We start from the raw sequence: 16,302 nt of genomic DNA, 5'->3' as shown, positions 1-16,302 counted from the left end.
ATCTGTAAGTAAGCTGCTAGTTGTTGACAACAGGCTTTTTACATGTGTGAGTGTAACACTACAATCAAAACAACATTCTACCGGTTTCTAGACATGAGCAGGTACATTTATTTGTTATTAAATACAGTGTTCGCCTGCTCCTGAACATCCTTCCCTGTATCACTTAAGTCGTCAAATACTGACAATCTGCGAACAACTAAATTTCTCCAGAAGTGTGTAACGTTAGAGTGTGTGCAACTGAGTATGTTCACATCTTGTATTGACATGTTTCCTTAGTGATTCAATCACAAGTGGACAGCTCTGTTGTCAGTTCACACCTGGCATTTCACTTGTGTTGCATTAGTCACTTGTGATATGACTTAACCTACCAAATGTGGACCGTTGGCAAAGGTAGCATTCCAGGTAGCATTCTCCTCTTTCTCCCACTATCCATGTGTGGGTTCAGTAGACAGAATGTGACAATGGCTCACTGCACCCTGCGAGCCATTATTTTCAGTGGCATGCCACCCAGCACACTGGGCAGTCTGAACCTAGTGGAGAAATCATGGATCTAGTAAGAGACATCTGGAAACAGTGTTTGTGATGCAGTCCCCTCAATTGAAAGCTGCTCAGTGGCACAGGACGCTGAAGAAGTTCAACACCATAGATATAAAATTACCTGGATCTTCCACATTGCTTGTGTGTGTGTGTGTGTGTGTGTGTGTGTGTGTGTGTGTGTGTGTGTGTGTGTGTGTGTGTGTGTGTGTGAACTGAAACAATCATGTCAAGGGGGCCAGGACACTTAAAAACTGCATCTGGCATTGACAAGTCATTTCTTTCCCAATGTATGCTCATCCTAAAAAATCTTTTTGGACCAGTGAGTATCTCATGACATGGTAATTACACGGATTGGCCACTATTTAAAATTGGCTTCAATGCCTGCCACTGTTCATTGGGGGCTTACATGAAACAACAACCAACCCTCATGCTAGCAACCTACATGCTGAAAATAGCAAGTTACCCTGACCCCAACCTTGTCTTTTTTAGCCATTTTAGCCATTTTAATCCCAGGGTTCACCCTCTACCTGCAAAAACAACATGCATGTGTTTTTCCTACATATTCCATGTGTGCGAATTCCAAATAATTTGTTTTATTGCTGCAAAAATTTGACCCCAAAAAATCCAAATCAGTCAAATTCATCTTAACTCTTTTTACTGTGTTTTTGCAAATTGAGAAACATTCGTTATGCACGTGTAGGGAGGTAGAGAGAGTTTATACATTTTCATTTGTCATTATATCTTTTCAGCCTGATTTTGCAAAGAAGTTGAAAATCAGTGAGTAGCAGCCACGCACGAGCTGGCTAACAGGTAGCTGTAACTGCAGCTTTTTCTTCATCTTTATCCTCTGCATGATGCTTAACCATCAGTGTTTGGGTACATTATCACCAGCTACTATAACAAAGCAAGAACCGAACATTTCATTTAGGGCATTTAGCAGATGCTTGTGTCCAAAGCGACTTACAGTATTTCATATATATATTCATACACTGATTCCGCTGGCTGTCCTGCAAGGTGCCGACCAGCACATCAGGAGCATTTTGGGGTTCAGTATCTCTGAAATGCAGACCAGGGGAATGGACCTGATAAGGAGAGGCTGACTCTACCCCTGAGCCACAGCCGCCCCAGAAAGCAACCAAAACAATTTAAGAGGTGCTCATGAACACGATTTACTTTTTTTGAATATCACAGTTATTGTTAAGGGGCGGCTGTAGCTCAGCGGGTAGAGCAGGTCAACTAGTGATTGGAAGGTCACTGGTTCAAATCCCAGCTCTGGGCAGGGCTGAGCTGCATGTCGAAGTGTCCTTAAGTGAGATACTGAACCCCACATTGCTCTTCAGTGAGGGGTCCTGCGATGAGCTGGCGACTTATCCAGGGAGTCGCCCTGAGACAAGGCTGGGATTGGCTCTCTGGAGCAACATAATTCTAATGGTCCAGGAACAATACCAACTGTGAGAAGTGCTGGCAAGCAATAAGAAGTCACAGATACGTGAAAGAGTAAAATGTCAAAGTGCTGGTACTGCACACTGCATGTTGATACTCTAAGCACCTCTGAATGTGGTATGAGTGATCAGATCTCAGGTGTGTCCTGTTTTCCATGACCTGGATCCTCAGTCATCGTTCAAGTCTGGTGATAGGAAGCTCCTGATCAGGCCTGAGGAATAAAGGAATACATCAAACAGGATTAATCAAATCATTGATTTTTCATTTCTCCACTCTTTACATGTATATTGATTAGTATTGGGTTAATCCAAAAATAACAGAATCAGGTTACATTACTTTAATATGTTGACTCACTGATAACTTTACTGACACAGTTTTATGAAGTGATTAAAAACAGTATTGGAATACAGTTTTACAGTTTTTTTCAATTGCTTAAGCACGATTTTGAATATAGGGCCCGGTTTTTCAAAACACTACACACAATTAGCCCAACCATACACACAATTAGCAGAACACCTCACATCCTTTGCAAAATGAAACACTCTTGTAAAAACTATACACTACTTTATAAAAATGATATTTTGTTACCACATGAAAACACACACGTTTCATATGACTTAATTCTGTCTGAACCAGTTACACACTGCTGCGCTTAACCTAAAACACTTTTAGCAATTCTACTCCTCAGTTAATTGAGTAATGTAAGTGAAGTACACAGAGAAAAGTGCAAATATACAATACTAAAAATTACCAAATACAACACAAGACCAATGCTGAAGAGTGATGAAAATATAATTTATCTAAATCAGTCAAAATTTCAACAAAAGATGTCCATGCTACAACGGTACTGTGCGTAACACCAAAATAAAAATAGAAATGAAAAAAATACAAACCCAATCAAAAAAAAAAAAAAAAACACTATAAAAAAATATGGGGGGGGGGGGAACTGACAAAAAAGAAAAGAAAATACAGCAGGGAAAATATTAGGGATTATCTCTTCGCCGAGCTGGATCAGGCCAGAGAATTTCATCGACATCACAGGCGATATCTTCATTAGCAAGACAACGAGGGAAGAACCGCCGTGCATGTCGAATCCATCCTTGAATGGCTATGGCGTCAATTTGGTCACAGGCCTCCTCCATGGCCTCAGTGAGGGGCACTTGAGCCTGGGGCTGCAGATCATACACCTTCCACCGGCATGTTGAGAAGAACTCCTCGATTGGATTTAGAAATGGAGAGTAAGGTGGAAGGTATAGCACAGAAAACTGAGGATTTTGCTGAAACCAGTTATGGACCTGAGCAGAGCGGTGGAATGATACATTGTCCCAGATGACAATGTATTGCATCTGTTGTATTTGGTTCACTGTGAGGATGTTGTGCAGTTGGTCCAGAAATGTTAGAATGTGAGCTGTGTTATAAGGGCCCATATTGGCATGACGGAGGTGGACCCCATTCTGTGTAATGGCAGCGCAGAGGGTGATGTTACCCCCACGCTGTCCTGGGACGTTGATTATAGCCCTGTGGCCAATGTTTCTGCCTCTCCTTCTTGATTTTGAGAGGTTGAACCCTGCCTCATCCATGTAGATAAACTCATGTGGGATTTCTTCAGCATCCATCTGTAAAACTCTCTGTAATACAGTGAAAGACAAGATTGTGTAGTTTAGCATGGATCTAATACACAGTAAATTTAGCTTGCAGTGTGTAACATCACAGTGCTAAAGTGAACAATACATACCTCCACATATGCATGCTGCAGTTGTTTGACCCTCTCCGAATTCCGCTCAAAAGGCACTCGATACAGTTGTTTCATTTGAAGTTGATTTTTTTTCAGGATGCGTGCCAGTGTTGAGAGAGAGACCTGATGAACATTACTGAAAATGCCATCGTCGCCAATGATGTTGACTTGAATTTCTCTGAGAGTTATTGCATTATTGGCCAGAACCATGTTTATTATTGCTCTTTCTTGTTCTTGTGTGAAAATAGGCCCCTCCCTCCTTGTCGCTCTCGCCCCTGAATCCTCTGTGGAAAGAAACACATAGGATCTCACAGGAGCCAGTATGAACAGTGCTGATATGGTACATACTAAGCAGTTGATAACTTTTGTAGAAAGATTTGTTTTTACCTGTTTTCTTGTCGAAATGTCCTGATCACAGATGCCACTGTATATCTGCTAAGATTTGGCTGAACTCCCAGTCCAGCCTCCCTCAGCATCAGTCTGTGGTTCACCACATGGTCAACTAATGTTGCCCGAATTTCATTTGATAAATTTGGTCCTCTCCTTCTTAGGGCATGTGTTCCTGCTTCCAGTCTTCCTCTTCCTCTTCCTCTGCCTCTTCCTCTTCTCTACCTCCACCTCCACCTTGACCTCTGGCATGGCCTCTGCCTTCACCTCCTTCTCCTTCTCTTTGAATTCCTCCTCTCATTCTGACTCTTCCTCGTCTTACTCATTCCATTGTGGTAGAAGACAGGTGAACTCACCTGCTGCCTTTTTGTAGTGCTTGAACCTGATTTGTGTGTCTACAATTACGCAGTCATGTGTTGGTGCACCTGAGTGTTGTGTTTAACCAATTAGATAATGAGTGTGGTCATTTGAAAGTCAGTGCTTTGGAATTTGCAAGGAAGTGACATCATGATATGCATCTGTGTCTAATGTATACAAGTGTGTTTAGTGTTTTGCAGTTTACTGTGTGCAGTCATTTGCAGAAAGTGTGAAGCTGACATTGTGCTTATAGTTGTGCTAATCTGGCCCGGAGTTTTGCTCCTTGAATGTAAGGTTTTTATAATTGTTTACAACTTTTGATTTTAGTGTTAATGCAATCCAAAAAAACTGTAAAACAACCCTGCTCATGATCCACCCTATCAAATGCTGCACTATGTTGTGAGGTATCAAAGTAGCACAACATAAATCATTGTGAACTTTAAAATAAGCCAATTCAGTGCTATGGTCCTGTCTAAAGCCAGATTAAAAGGGTTTAAACACGTCATTCTAACTGAAAAACAACGTTTGTTTCGGTATGCCAGTCTGGTGCTTCGACATGATAAATCCAGTAGATGGCGGTAGTACTACTGTAAACACTGTGTAAAGTTGAAGCAGAAGAAGAACATCATTTTATTGATCACCATGTCGATGTAGAAGGGAAACAAAACTCCAAACAACCACCCTGTTCCGAAACGGAGTCTGTAAAATGGCAGGCGAGGAGGAGAGGGGGGTGGTCCGAGTCAAAGTCAAGGTAGGAGGATTCAGATACCGAAGAGTCTGCCAGCGTCTTCTTGTAGGCTAACCAACGTTAGCAACCCCGTTATCCTGTCTGTTGAATTGTTTGCTTCGTGCTCAATGTTTTTCTTCCACGTCGACAAAATATAACAGCGGTGGCATGATGTGTTCAGCAGTGCTCGTCGAGAGCGAGTGTGTTCCGAATCGACCCGCTTCCTGACAGTGTTCATGGTCAGCTGTGTCTGTTGTTGCTGAATGCAGATTGACAGCTGGAGGTGCTAATCACTTCTTCCTCCCGTCACCTTTATTACACCGGCTGACAGCGAGGAACAAGTTTCACTTCAACCAAAATCTGTAAAAGCAATATTAATATCCAACCTGACGCTAAAGCCACATCGCTGCCCCCCGAATTGGAGCTGACGTCACCTGCCTGCTCAGCAATTTGCGTGAGCGTGTGCACGTCATGTTACCTGAGCTTGGACGGATCAGGCCTGCATCCATAGCGAAAACAGCATCAGTATATTTTATCTGACAGCATGTTGCAACAGGGTAATATGGTTCAAATCGGATGATAATGTGTGAATGATCATGAGATATCTGCACACAGTACTGTCTAACATTTATCAGCTCTAAACAGAACTACTGATATTATGAGCTAGTATTTTCTATTAATCTGCAGTTATACAACATACAATTCGACAAATTAGAAATTGTGGCAAGCACATTAAGTATGTTTTAAAACTTAAAATTACTTTTTCGCACATAGCCTATGAGGAGTTTCATAGTTAGTTGCTCTGAAAAAGTTATTTTCAACATGGCTTGGGTCGCATTATATATATATATATATATATATATATATATATATATATATATATATATATATATATATATATATATTTGATATAATTATTTATTTATATATGATTGATGATAATTTAGAAATTGTGATGTCATGTGTTTCAGAAATGTGATGGGGTTCTACCTGTGGAGTTTCGCTCCTTTGCTGTTGATCCTCAGATAACTTCGCTGGAGGTCCTGCAGCACATACTAATCAGAGCCTTTGATTTAAATGGGTAAGAGTGATCAGCCTGGCAGACTAATGTACAGGCACAAAGGCTGTCAGAGTTTTTCCCAACAAGCATTGAATGTAATTCTTTTTTTCTTCTGTCAAACTAGGAAAAAGAATTTCGGGATCAGTTATCTGTCTCGCGATCGGAGTGGTGCTGAAATCTATATGTCTCTTGTGTCTGACTGGGATTTGGATGTTGCATTTGTGAGTGCAGCCAAACCGTTTCTACAGCTCAAGATGGACATAAAACCTTCAGAAGACAGTAAGAACATCACAGTATCCTTAAAGTAACCAACACAAGGAACAAAATTGCTATGGCTTATGAAGGAATCTCAGTATTAACAGAAGAAATGATTACAGCAAGCAAAACCTGATCCAGTGTTCATATGGGCACCTAACTGTTGTTTTACCACAGATGTGGACTTTAAAGCCCCTTTCCACTGTATTTTGGTATTTTTATGATATGTAATATTCTGGCAGTATTGATTTTGCTCAAAGTCACAACATTTAAGCTATTGCTAATATGGAATAATGACATATGACTACAGTACAGTACAGTACAGGGCCATGGGTATTGTGTGGTATTGCGTGAGTGTGAGCAAGAGAAGGAGACATAGCAGTGACTATTCAGAGCAGACTGGTGTTAGCTACTGGAGCAGAGGGGACAGGTTAGCAGAGACGTTGTCTAGTGGCAATAAATATACAGTTTAGGTCACATTTTCAAACTTCTATTAAATCCATGGGAAATCCTATAGCTTTACTGTTTGTTGTTTGAAATTTGAAATTTGGCCCTCTGAGCTACATTTCAGCATTCAACCTTTTAGTGTTTCTGTGTATGTGTATTCTAAACAATAAAACAATCTAAACTAAATAATATACAATCAAGGAATCACAAAATTGCCTCAATTTAGCTCACAGGTCCAACCTTAAAAAACTTGTATCTTATTATTTCTGGAGTATTTGGAGTATCTCAGTTGTTTTTTGCGAGTCTTCATGAATTAAATGGAAGTTTTAACATGAATTTCTTTGAGAAAGTCCATGTCATGAATTGGGAAAAGATCTGGATTTTGGCTGAGTTGGCATGGAATGACCCCAAGCTAGTGAGGCTGATCTTACTAGAATGGCAGTTTGGTTGTGATTGTAATAGCTGCTGGCTTTTAACCACAACCTCGTTCTGTTTTTGAGAAAGAACAGTGACAATCAGACAGGGAGAAACACTGACTGGAGGGCGGCTGTAAGTCCAAAGTAAAAAAGGAAGTAGACCTGAGATATACGATTGTTCAGTCTCCTGCTTTTTGTTTCACTGCAGGTCCTGTTATGGAGGACTGGGACATCATAAGCCCCAAAGATGTGATTGGCTCTGAGCAGCTTCTGGCAGAGAGGACTAGGTCTTTGGCATCTGCAGCTCTTCCCTTCACCCAGTCTCTACTGTCCCAGGTTCATTCAGCTTTTGCAATCTTCCTTTCTTCTTCTACTTTGTGAGTCACTGACACAGCTTGCTAACGCTCTTGTTTCATTTGTGTTCAGGTGGGCCGAACCCTCTCCAGAGTCCAGCAGGCCTTCAGTTGGTCGTATGGGGAGGAGATCAAGCCTTTCAAACCCCCTCTGAGTGACGCTGAGTTTCACAGTTACCTCAACGGACAGGGCCAGTTAACACGACCTGAGGAGCTCAGACTGCGTATCTACCATGGTGGTGTGGAGCCATCACTGCGCAAGGTGCACCTGTGTTTAATTCCATCCCAGTCCCATGCTCTGCTCACTCCCAAATAAACAGGGTTGACTGTATAATGTGTGTACTTTTATGGCTGCCATCAATTGAGGATTAACTTGAGTATTGCGTGATGTTTTATTAGGTTGTTTGGAGATACCTCCTGAACGTCTACCCTGATGGACTGAGTGGACAAGAAAGAATGGACTACATGAAGAGGAAGACAAGGGAGTATGACCAGCTGAAGAGAGAGTGGACAGCACGGGTCAGCCTCGAGGACCTTGAATTTATTCGAGGTAATGTCCTCAAAGATGTCCTGAGGACGGACCGGGCTCATCCCTACTACGCAGGTTCAGAAGATAGTCCACATTTGACTGCCCTCACAGACCTGCTTACTACATTTGCCATCACACATCCACAGGTTTGTAGAGATGTTCAGTCAGTTGGCATGTACCTGTGATGCTACCTGCATGTCTACTAGGGCTGTCACAATATCAGATTTTCACTCAACAGATTCTCTGGATCCTTTACATTAGATCACACTACAGGAGTTTCAGCGATTTTAGCCCAATTTGCCCCTCCCAATAGAGGTCAGAGGAGAAGTCTGGTCTGGGAGCTTGTAATGTGAGGGGTGGACAGATCAAGTCGTAAACCTCCCAATCTGGGCACAGACTCATCTGGAGCCCCCTGGTGATATCAAACATGATAAATGTCTAAGATTTAATATCAATAGCAAATAAAAGAGATAACCAAGAGCAGGCAGTGGTTTACATTCAGTCCGTGTGGATGGTCAGTTACTGTTGAAAGATAAACTTTAAAAAATCTCACCTTCACTTCTTGCTAAAGAAGACACGACCTGTGTATACTGTGTCCCAAAACATTTTCAAATCCAGACTTGTTTTTTCTGCCTTTCTCTCACCGCAAAGTGTTCACAGTACTACTGCAAGCTTTTGCACCACAGTCTCCATTTTGTTTACATCTGCCTCGCCATGAGAACATGGGAGGTTCTGTTTTGCTCCCTGTAACACAATGATTTTATTAGATCCTGTAGTTTGTGCTAATTGACTACTATAGCCACTAGTTGGCACTGTAGGCTGCAGTCAGCTAGTCATGGACAGAATGGCAGCTACTGCAGCGGAAGCTGCTGATGTGCAGCTAAACATAGATAGAAGTGCTTCACTGAAGATGTCAGCAATGAAGCAAAGAATTTGTTTACAGTCGTACTGAAGAACAACAAGAACAAGTTATCTATAACCATAGTAAGATGAAACACCCGCTGCCAACTCCTGGCACAGTTAGCACCAATGAGCAACAAGCAGCTAGTTGTTAATAGTAGTAATAGTTATAGAAATATATTGTGGATAACATAGACACATGGTGCCAAAATATGCAGTGCATCATTTTTGTGTTTACATAATGTTGATGTCATGGCAACCTAGCTGCCGGCTGCCAGCCTGGGTGGCTACTTCTCTTTGGTGACAGCAAGTTATTTTTGTTCTAGCCAAATCGTTATTTATTTTCTTATGTTTATAACATGTGACATGTCACAGTGGAATGTGTGAACTTTCTGCATTTCAAAATACAATTTTCAATGAAAGAACTCTCTCTGTGTCTTGCCCAAGTGTGTGTAGTGCCATCATTTTCAAGTCTTGTAGTTTGTATGTTTGAAGCTAGAGAGAACGCCTGTTAAAATTCTCGCTGTGTGTGATACAGCCCAATTTTGGATTTTAAAAACTCCTGTAGTGAGAAACTTGTCTTAGTTCAACGTTCTCAGTGGTGCTGTACAAGGGAAATTAGTAGAAAAACAGTCAGTCACAATACTTTACATTCTAGTCAATATGATCGTGTTGACAGTGGGTTTGTGTATCTGTAACTTAGGAATAGGTTTGCCCTTGATTATACCTATGTACCAGTAGGGGTTTGTTGTTTGGTTTCAAACATACAAGCATTCTCAAGCACAAGAGGAAGTAAATCAGAATATATGCAGAAAAATCAGTTTCACACTGCGTTTTCAGTGCAGGAATATTGTGCCATTATTCCGCCTCACTGTATCTATAGAAGTTACAGCGGCAGAATGGATGCGCAGTTTCATTCTGCCTTTAACTTAGTGGGTGAAAACACAGCAAATCTCAACATGATGATGGTTCAACAACACAGCTGCTTGGATCAGTGTGACAAAACAAAGGCGGTGTAGAGGCGCTCCTTCATTGCTGCGCTTTTGCTGAATTTCTACCTGAAAAGGGCTAATGAGGAAATGAGGAAAGTTTTTTATTAATTAAACCATGCTTATATCATGACATGATTTAGAATTCTATTCTTCCTTGTAAACTGTAGACTTCTCTAACATGTCACTGTGGATGTTTTGTTTTTCAGATATCGTACTGTCAAGGCATGAGTGATATCGCTTCCCCTATACTTGCAGTAATGGACAATGAAGCACATGCCTTCATTTGCTTTTGTGGCATCATGAAGCGTTTGGAGGGGAACTTCAGGCCAGATGGGCAGCTCATGTCTATCAAGTTCCAGCATCTAAAGTTGCTTCTGCAGTACTCGGATCCTGAATTTTATTCTTACCTAGTGTCCCGGGGAGCTGACGACCTCTTCTTCTGTTACCGCTGGCTGCTTCTGGAGCTCAAGCGAGAATTTGCATTTGATGATGCTTTGAGGATGTTGGAGGTTACCTGGAGCTCCCTGCCCCCAGATCCTCCTGAAACAGAAGTGGAGCTTCTGGGACCACCACTTGAGACCAGTGAAACACTGTCCTGCAGAGACAAGGACGAGACAGTTGAGAATTGCCTCAGAGATGACAAGGAACAAAAAGAAAAGCAGCGTAGGCGACATATGCTGAGGCCTTCAAGAGAAGAATCACATATGAGCAGCAATGTTGCCATAGAAGAAAAGGATGGAGGCACTGGAAATGGAAATGAGGGAAGTGATTCTGCTGTTCCTCAAGTGACCCTGGAAACGGCAGATTTGCTAGCTCCTCCTTTTGAGAGGCAAACTAGTTTTGGAGAGTTTAAATATTATTCTGCCCGAAATGGAGATAGTTTTGATATGGAGGATGCTGAGCAGCCACAGGGCTTCATGGCTTCAAAGTCATTAACAAGCATCCCAACACGACAGTCCACAGTTGACAGTGAGGATGATCCAGGAGAGAGAACACCTCTCATACAAAACTTTGACAATGGTTTGTCTCCAATGTCATCCTCTCCTCTTGTTCCTAGTGGCCTCCCAATCTGGAAAACAGAGTCATCTGTCTCTCCCACATCTTCAGCTTCGCCCTCTAGTTGGCCAGGTGCTTCTCCAGACTCTTCTCCTAAATCCCCATCCACAACCAGTGGAAGAGAGGCCTTTTCAAGAACTGTTCCAAAGGTATTGACCTCCTCTGCCCAGGTGCTCAGCAGTACAGAAATCAACTCACCCACGACCCCCACCGTAAAAACATCTGGTTCGTCTCCTTGCCACACTCAGAGTCGATCCCTGCTGTCCTCTCCCATTTTGTCTTTTGGAAGGGCCCACTCACAGTCTGTCAGCAGATCATCCTCCAACAATCTCCCTTCCCCTGGAAACAACACGCCCAGCTCTTCCAAGGCTGAGACCACCAGCATCAAACCGTGTTCCCTGCCACCTCCTCAAGAGTTCGGCAAAGGCAATCCCTTCATGCTGTTCTTGTGCTTGTCAATCCTGCTGGAGCACCGAGACCACATCATCAAGAACAGCTTAGATTACAATGAGCTAGCCATGCACTTTGATCGCCTTGTGCGGCGCCACAATCTGAGCAGGGTGCTGCAGCGAGCCAAGGCCTTATTTGCAGACTACTTGCAGAGTGAAGTATGGGATTCAGAAGAGGGAGATGAGGTTAGCTCGGACTCCCCGACAACAGCTACTGCTGTTCAACCCTCTCCTTCTTCAACCATCCCTGCCAGGCCCAATTACAGCCCTTTAGCATCACCTCAGTCATCATCTCGATACTCAACCTATAACCTTGCATCTACCATTCCCTCTCCATCAACTCAAATTTCCCTCTCTCCCACCTCCTGATTCCATCTTGCATCACTGGCTTCCAATCCTCAGTGAACTCCTCAGTAGACTTTGGCCCACTGGAGGTGTCAGTCTTTTTTAGATGGCCTCCCACATTGAACTGGGCTGTTAATAATAATATCATTCTGTGTATGCTTGAATACATTATGCCTGTCATTGTAATATTTAATTTTTTTCATCAACCTTTAAAGTTAAACATTTTTTGTCTGTCCTTAAATAGGTGATGAAATGGCTTTATTTCTCATCTTATCCTCAGTAATTTCTGATGAGTGAAATGTTAAACCCTGTGATTCAGGAGGTTTTTTGTTTTGTTATTTTTGCCTGAGGCAACAAAATTGAAGTCACTTGGTGCATTTAGCCTTTGTTGCCCCTTTATTAAATTTGTTTACAAGCTCCAGCTCAAGTAATGTCCTGTAAGCCACAAATGTGTCTTAACTAAAGCACTCGAGTTACATAGGTTGGAAACATGAGGAAGTATCGATAGTCTTGTTCTTCATCTTGGTCTGTAACAAACCAAACTGATGGCAGCATTTGGAAATGAAACGAAGCCAGCACACGTCATTATTCGATTACATCTGCCGGCCTGCCTCCACTCAGTTTGACTCAGCACAGACCTGTTCTGTCTCCATTAACCTTAAAGTGTAAATCCACCATAAATTTACATACTGTTGTGCTTAAAAACTTTTGCCAGGGTGTTCGGACAGAACACAGAGTGAATTATAGATATGGCACTGTTTCATACAGATTGAATTAAAGGGTTAATATGTACAATATGGCCAGAATTTTAGTTAGAAATACTCTGAAAACGAACTATCATGAATACAGTGTGAAGAAACAGCAGTATTGAAATCATGTCATAGATGTTTTTGTACTGAGTTGCACACATGTCTCCATAAGATACCATGCTAACCAGTTAGCCCCTGTGTAGTAATATCAGTTTGTATCTCAGGAGGCGATAGTCTGATAGCCCCCGTAGTTTCACCTGGGAGATATATGCAGTGGCTAGTTTGCTACCATAGTCTAACAAGTCAACAAAATAAACTCACAGAAAGTCAATAAAGGAATATTTATACATCTATTTTTCGTATTAATCAGAAAAATACAACAGGAAACCTGAATTTAAGTTTATCTCTTTTACTGAACTAAGACAAGCTTAATTGGCTTGTTAATTCATCATAAAACACACTTTGTTCAAATGCAACATCAACAAAATAAAACTCACCAACAGTCTTGCTTTGTGTTTCCACAATCACCTCTGGTTTGGTGGAAATAAATCCTCAATTAGAGTAAGATTTGGAAATATTCTGACTCTACAAGCCTTTTTTGCTTCTTCTTGCCTCTCCTGTACCTGTCTGCCATGTCTTCTCGTCCCTGTAGTCATATTCCTGGTCAGAGCCATTGTAAATCACCTCTGTACTGTATCCCAGTCTTCAAACCATCGGTCTCAGAAACTACGTTCAGTCCCAGTCTGGTGTCCAGGCCTGTTCACTGGGAGGCAGCTGAGACCAGCAGAGCTGAGCTCTGTTGTCTGTGGTGATTCTCTCCCCCCCCCCCCCGACTCCTGTCAGAAAATATGGCCACTTTAGTAGCTCCACTGCTAACTGAGCTATGTGCCAACTGCAGCTAGTTGCTACAGCCAAAGATAGCTACAACACAGTGTATTGTATTGTATTGTATTGTTTTGGAGCTACCCTCAAATTCTGGCCATTTCTTACAAATTACACCTTTTGAGCTGTTGATGGGCCAAAATGAACCATGTTTTTTATTTTTATTTTTATTATTTTTTTTTTTTTATCCTGTCATCTTGTTGCCTTTACCTTAATAACCTTCTTATTCTGTAACACTTAATGATTATGTGTCTGCAGTTGGCTTACTGCTATTGTGAAAAAGTGGTTACATGATTTTATTGTTCCCCCAGTGCAGTATAGGTAAGGTGATAGAGGTTTGACGCTACATTCAAACTACCGGTATAAAAGGGTCTGTGCAATGAGGATGTATCACTGACATGTTAACTAAATAATTCTTCAACAGACACAGGGAAATGATTTTGTCTCTTGTTTTTATTTATTTATTTGTTTTTTACAACTTTCAATGTGATTCAGCCAATCACAGTTGATGACGGCTAATATTTTACTGTCAGGCTGACTCCCGATGAACAGATGAGGATATGTCATGAAGAAGTCTCCTACCTGATCATTGGTACGGGGGTCTCTATTATTTTTGTATTGATGACATCACTGGAAGTGTCATCAATCATGTTACACATTATGAAGATAAACAGATGCTGTACTGTAAAGATGATTTTGGTGTTAATCTGCATTGTACAAATACCATTCTGTTGATAAACTGTATGTGCTGGACTCATTCAAATTACAACAGTAGTCATTAGTACTATTCATTATTTAATTCTGTTGTGGTTCATTAAGTATCATTTTAGCACTTTGGGTATTGCAGCTTTCCCAAGCCTCTTTGCTTAAGTGGAATAGGAAGTGATGCGCCTTGACAAGGCCGATGGCAAAAATATTCTACGTATTAGCAGAGAAGTGCCTCACTTGTTTGAATCAATAGCCTTGATTTATATTTTCTTTCGTGCTCTCGATGTGTCTACATTGTGTCATTAAACATGTTGAATTTAAAGCCAGTCATAGGGCTGAGGGATATTTGAATGAAATCATCAATTGATGGATGTTGTTAATTGGCACGCTCTGTAGAGCTAAGGTTAAAATAAAAACATAGAAACCCTAAATCTAAGACAAGACACAAATCAGTCATCAAGAGAATGCTAATGTGGGACCATAACATTCATTTTGTTTGTGTGTTAGTTCGAGTTATGACAATGCTAACACAGTTTGAATTAGTGTAGCACTGTGTATGAATGGCTACAGCACTTTGGAGTGAAAGGGAAATCATTTGTCAAGTTTGGTCTTGTGTGTTCATAAATCCTAAGAAATACACTTCCTAGACAATGAATCCAAATCATAACATATTCTCAGTTCATGTAAATGTTTCAGGCTTCACTAACCACCACAATCACACTCAGCGGTCACATGACAGGGACATATACTTTGACGACTCAGCATATTGGTCACGTGCTGCAGACACATCTCCTTTCATCAGAGCGCGCTCATGGCTTAATGTGGAAAACCTGAAAAAACAGCTTGATAGCTACAGAACAGTATTAGGACTACAAACTGACTGTTGAGTTCTGACTTTAAACTCAGAATTGTGAGAAAATTCAGATTTGTGTCATTCATGTCTTTGGATGCAGAATTGCAAATAATCCTCTTCCATGCATAACCATTTTGTACGGAAGAGGTATAGAGCTGCAACTGCTTAGCAAGGTTGCAGTTGTTGGGGTTAGTGAAGCCAGATATCTAAAAGATAGTTCCTTGGTATGTTGAGATGGCTTCATAGTACAGGCCTCTAGTTAGGTGTGCAGCATAAGTTACCATGGTGAACGTCACAGGTTCGAAGTGAACCACTGCTTTGACCCTGCTAACCCAGAGTTAACCACAAATCAGGCTTTGTAGTACAGGCCTCTGGACAAAGTCAGGGGGGCATCTTAAAATTCTCCAGCTTGTTTGTTTTCTCTGCATTATCTACCATTATTCTTTGTTTTGAATGGCCTATATAAAATATTCTCCATAGTGTGTAAAGCAGAAGGCTGAACAGAAAGTGTGATGCTCTACCTCCAGTAGAGAAACCCTTTTTTGACAAGTGCTTCAGTTTAAAGCAGAAACTGAAAAGCCTCCTGTCATTAGAAGGACCCTTGTGATTCTTGTGGTTAGTACTCCTACATTTGGTTTTGCCTCCTTTTGTATATTAGTATTTAATAGCATATTTAAAAAGAACTGAAGTAACTGGGCTAGCTGGACTATGAACTGGCAATATGTGCATTTGTAAACAACAAAAAAAGATTTGTTTATCATTAAATTATATATGTGCACAAAAGTAAAACTTTTTAATCATACAACACTCAACAATGTTACTGATTGTATATTGAACAAAAAAATAAATAATCAATAAAACTGATTGGGTGAAGGATCGTTGTGATTTTTTAATAGACTGAAACAAAAGTGTGTTATTTTGATTGTGATATCACCTATATTGTTAACGCATCTAGCAGACTGGGGTGATTGCACCGGTCATGAGATGACACAATAGTTTAATCATATAGAGCTGAAAATGTTTGCTATGTTTGACTTGCACTAGACTTGTCCATGTTGGTACCTCTCTGTGTTCCCGTTATTTCAGCTGCACATTGCTGGTATCAGTTGGTTTCATAAGGTA

General features: G+C 41.1%; 2 protein-coding genes and 1 long non-coding RNA gene across 3 annotated transcripts; 1 reads left to right on the top strand and 2 right to left on the bottom strand.

Moving 5' to 3' along the window:
* Positions 1–130: 130 nt before the first annotated feature.
* On the bottom strand, positions 131–5,756 carry LOC119023190. Its single transcript, XR_005076196.1, has 3 exons — positions 5,101–5,756; positions 2,087–2,191; positions 131–530 (listed from the first exon to the last, which is right to left on the bottom strand). It is a non-coding gene; the product is annotated as an uncharacterized LOC119023190 (long non-coding RNA).
* Positions 2,946–4,839, bottom strand: LOC119023188. Its single transcript, XM_037104931.1, has 3 exons — positions 4,103–4,839; positions 3,716–3,999; positions 2,946–3,608 (listed from the first exon to the last, which is right to left on the bottom strand). Exons 2-3 carry the CDS (start codon positions 3,923–3,925, stop codon positions 2,964–2,966), a joined length of 855 nt encoding a protein of 284 aa, XP_036960826.1. The 5' UTR covers positions 3,926–3,999; positions 4,103–4,839; the 3' UTR covers positions 2,946–2,963.
* tbc1d25 (TBC1 domain family, member 25) lies at positions 5,032–16,044 on the top strand. The gene is made up of 7 exons (XM_037104930.1): positions 5,032–5,210; positions 6,158–6,267; positions 6,371–6,525; positions 7,573–7,700; positions 7,791–7,979; positions 8,117–8,392; positions 10,345–16,044. The coding sequence occupies exons 1-7, from the start codon at positions 5,166–5,168 to the stop codon at positions 12,010–12,012; spliced, it is 2,571 nt and encodes an 856-aa protein (XP_036960825.1). The 5' UTR covers positions 5,032–5,165; the 3' UTR covers positions 12,013–16,044.
* Positions 16,045–16,302: the final 258 nt, after the last annotated feature.

The sequence above is a fragment of the Acanthopagrus latus genome, chromosome 7 (assembly GCF_904848185.1).
Source record: "Acanthopagrus latus isolate v.2019 chromosome 7, fAcaLat1.1, whole genome shotgun sequence".
Classification (NCBI taxonomy): Eukaryota; Metazoa; Chordata; class Actinopteri; order Spariformes; family Sparidae; genus Acanthopagrus; species Acanthopagrus latus.
This window is presented reverse-complemented; position numbering and strand designations above follow the sequence as displayed.

Excerpts from the sequence above, each read along its gene's own strand:
- LOC119023188 (XM_037104931.1), bottom strand. The coding sequence starts at position 3,925 with ATGGTTCTGGCCAATAATGCAATAACTCTCAGAGAAATTCAAGTCAAC. Across the intron at positions 3,609-3,715 it reads TGCAGCATGCATATGTGGAG|AGAGTTTTACAGATGGATGC; the intron begins GTATGTATTGTT and ends ACTGTATTACAG.
- tbc1d25 (XM_037104930.1), top strand. The coding sequence starts at position 5,166 with ATGGCAGGCGAGGAGGAGAGGGGGGTGGTCCGAGTCAAAGTCAAG. Across the intron at positions 5,211-6,157 it reads TGGTCCGAGTCAAAGTCAAG|AAATGTGATGGGGTTCTACC; the intron begins GTAGGAGGATTC and ends CATGTGTTTCAG. Across the intron at positions 6,526-7,572 it reads CATAAAACCTTCAGAAGACA|GTCCTGTTATGGAGGACTGG; the intron begins GTAAGAACATCA and ends GTTTCACTGCAG.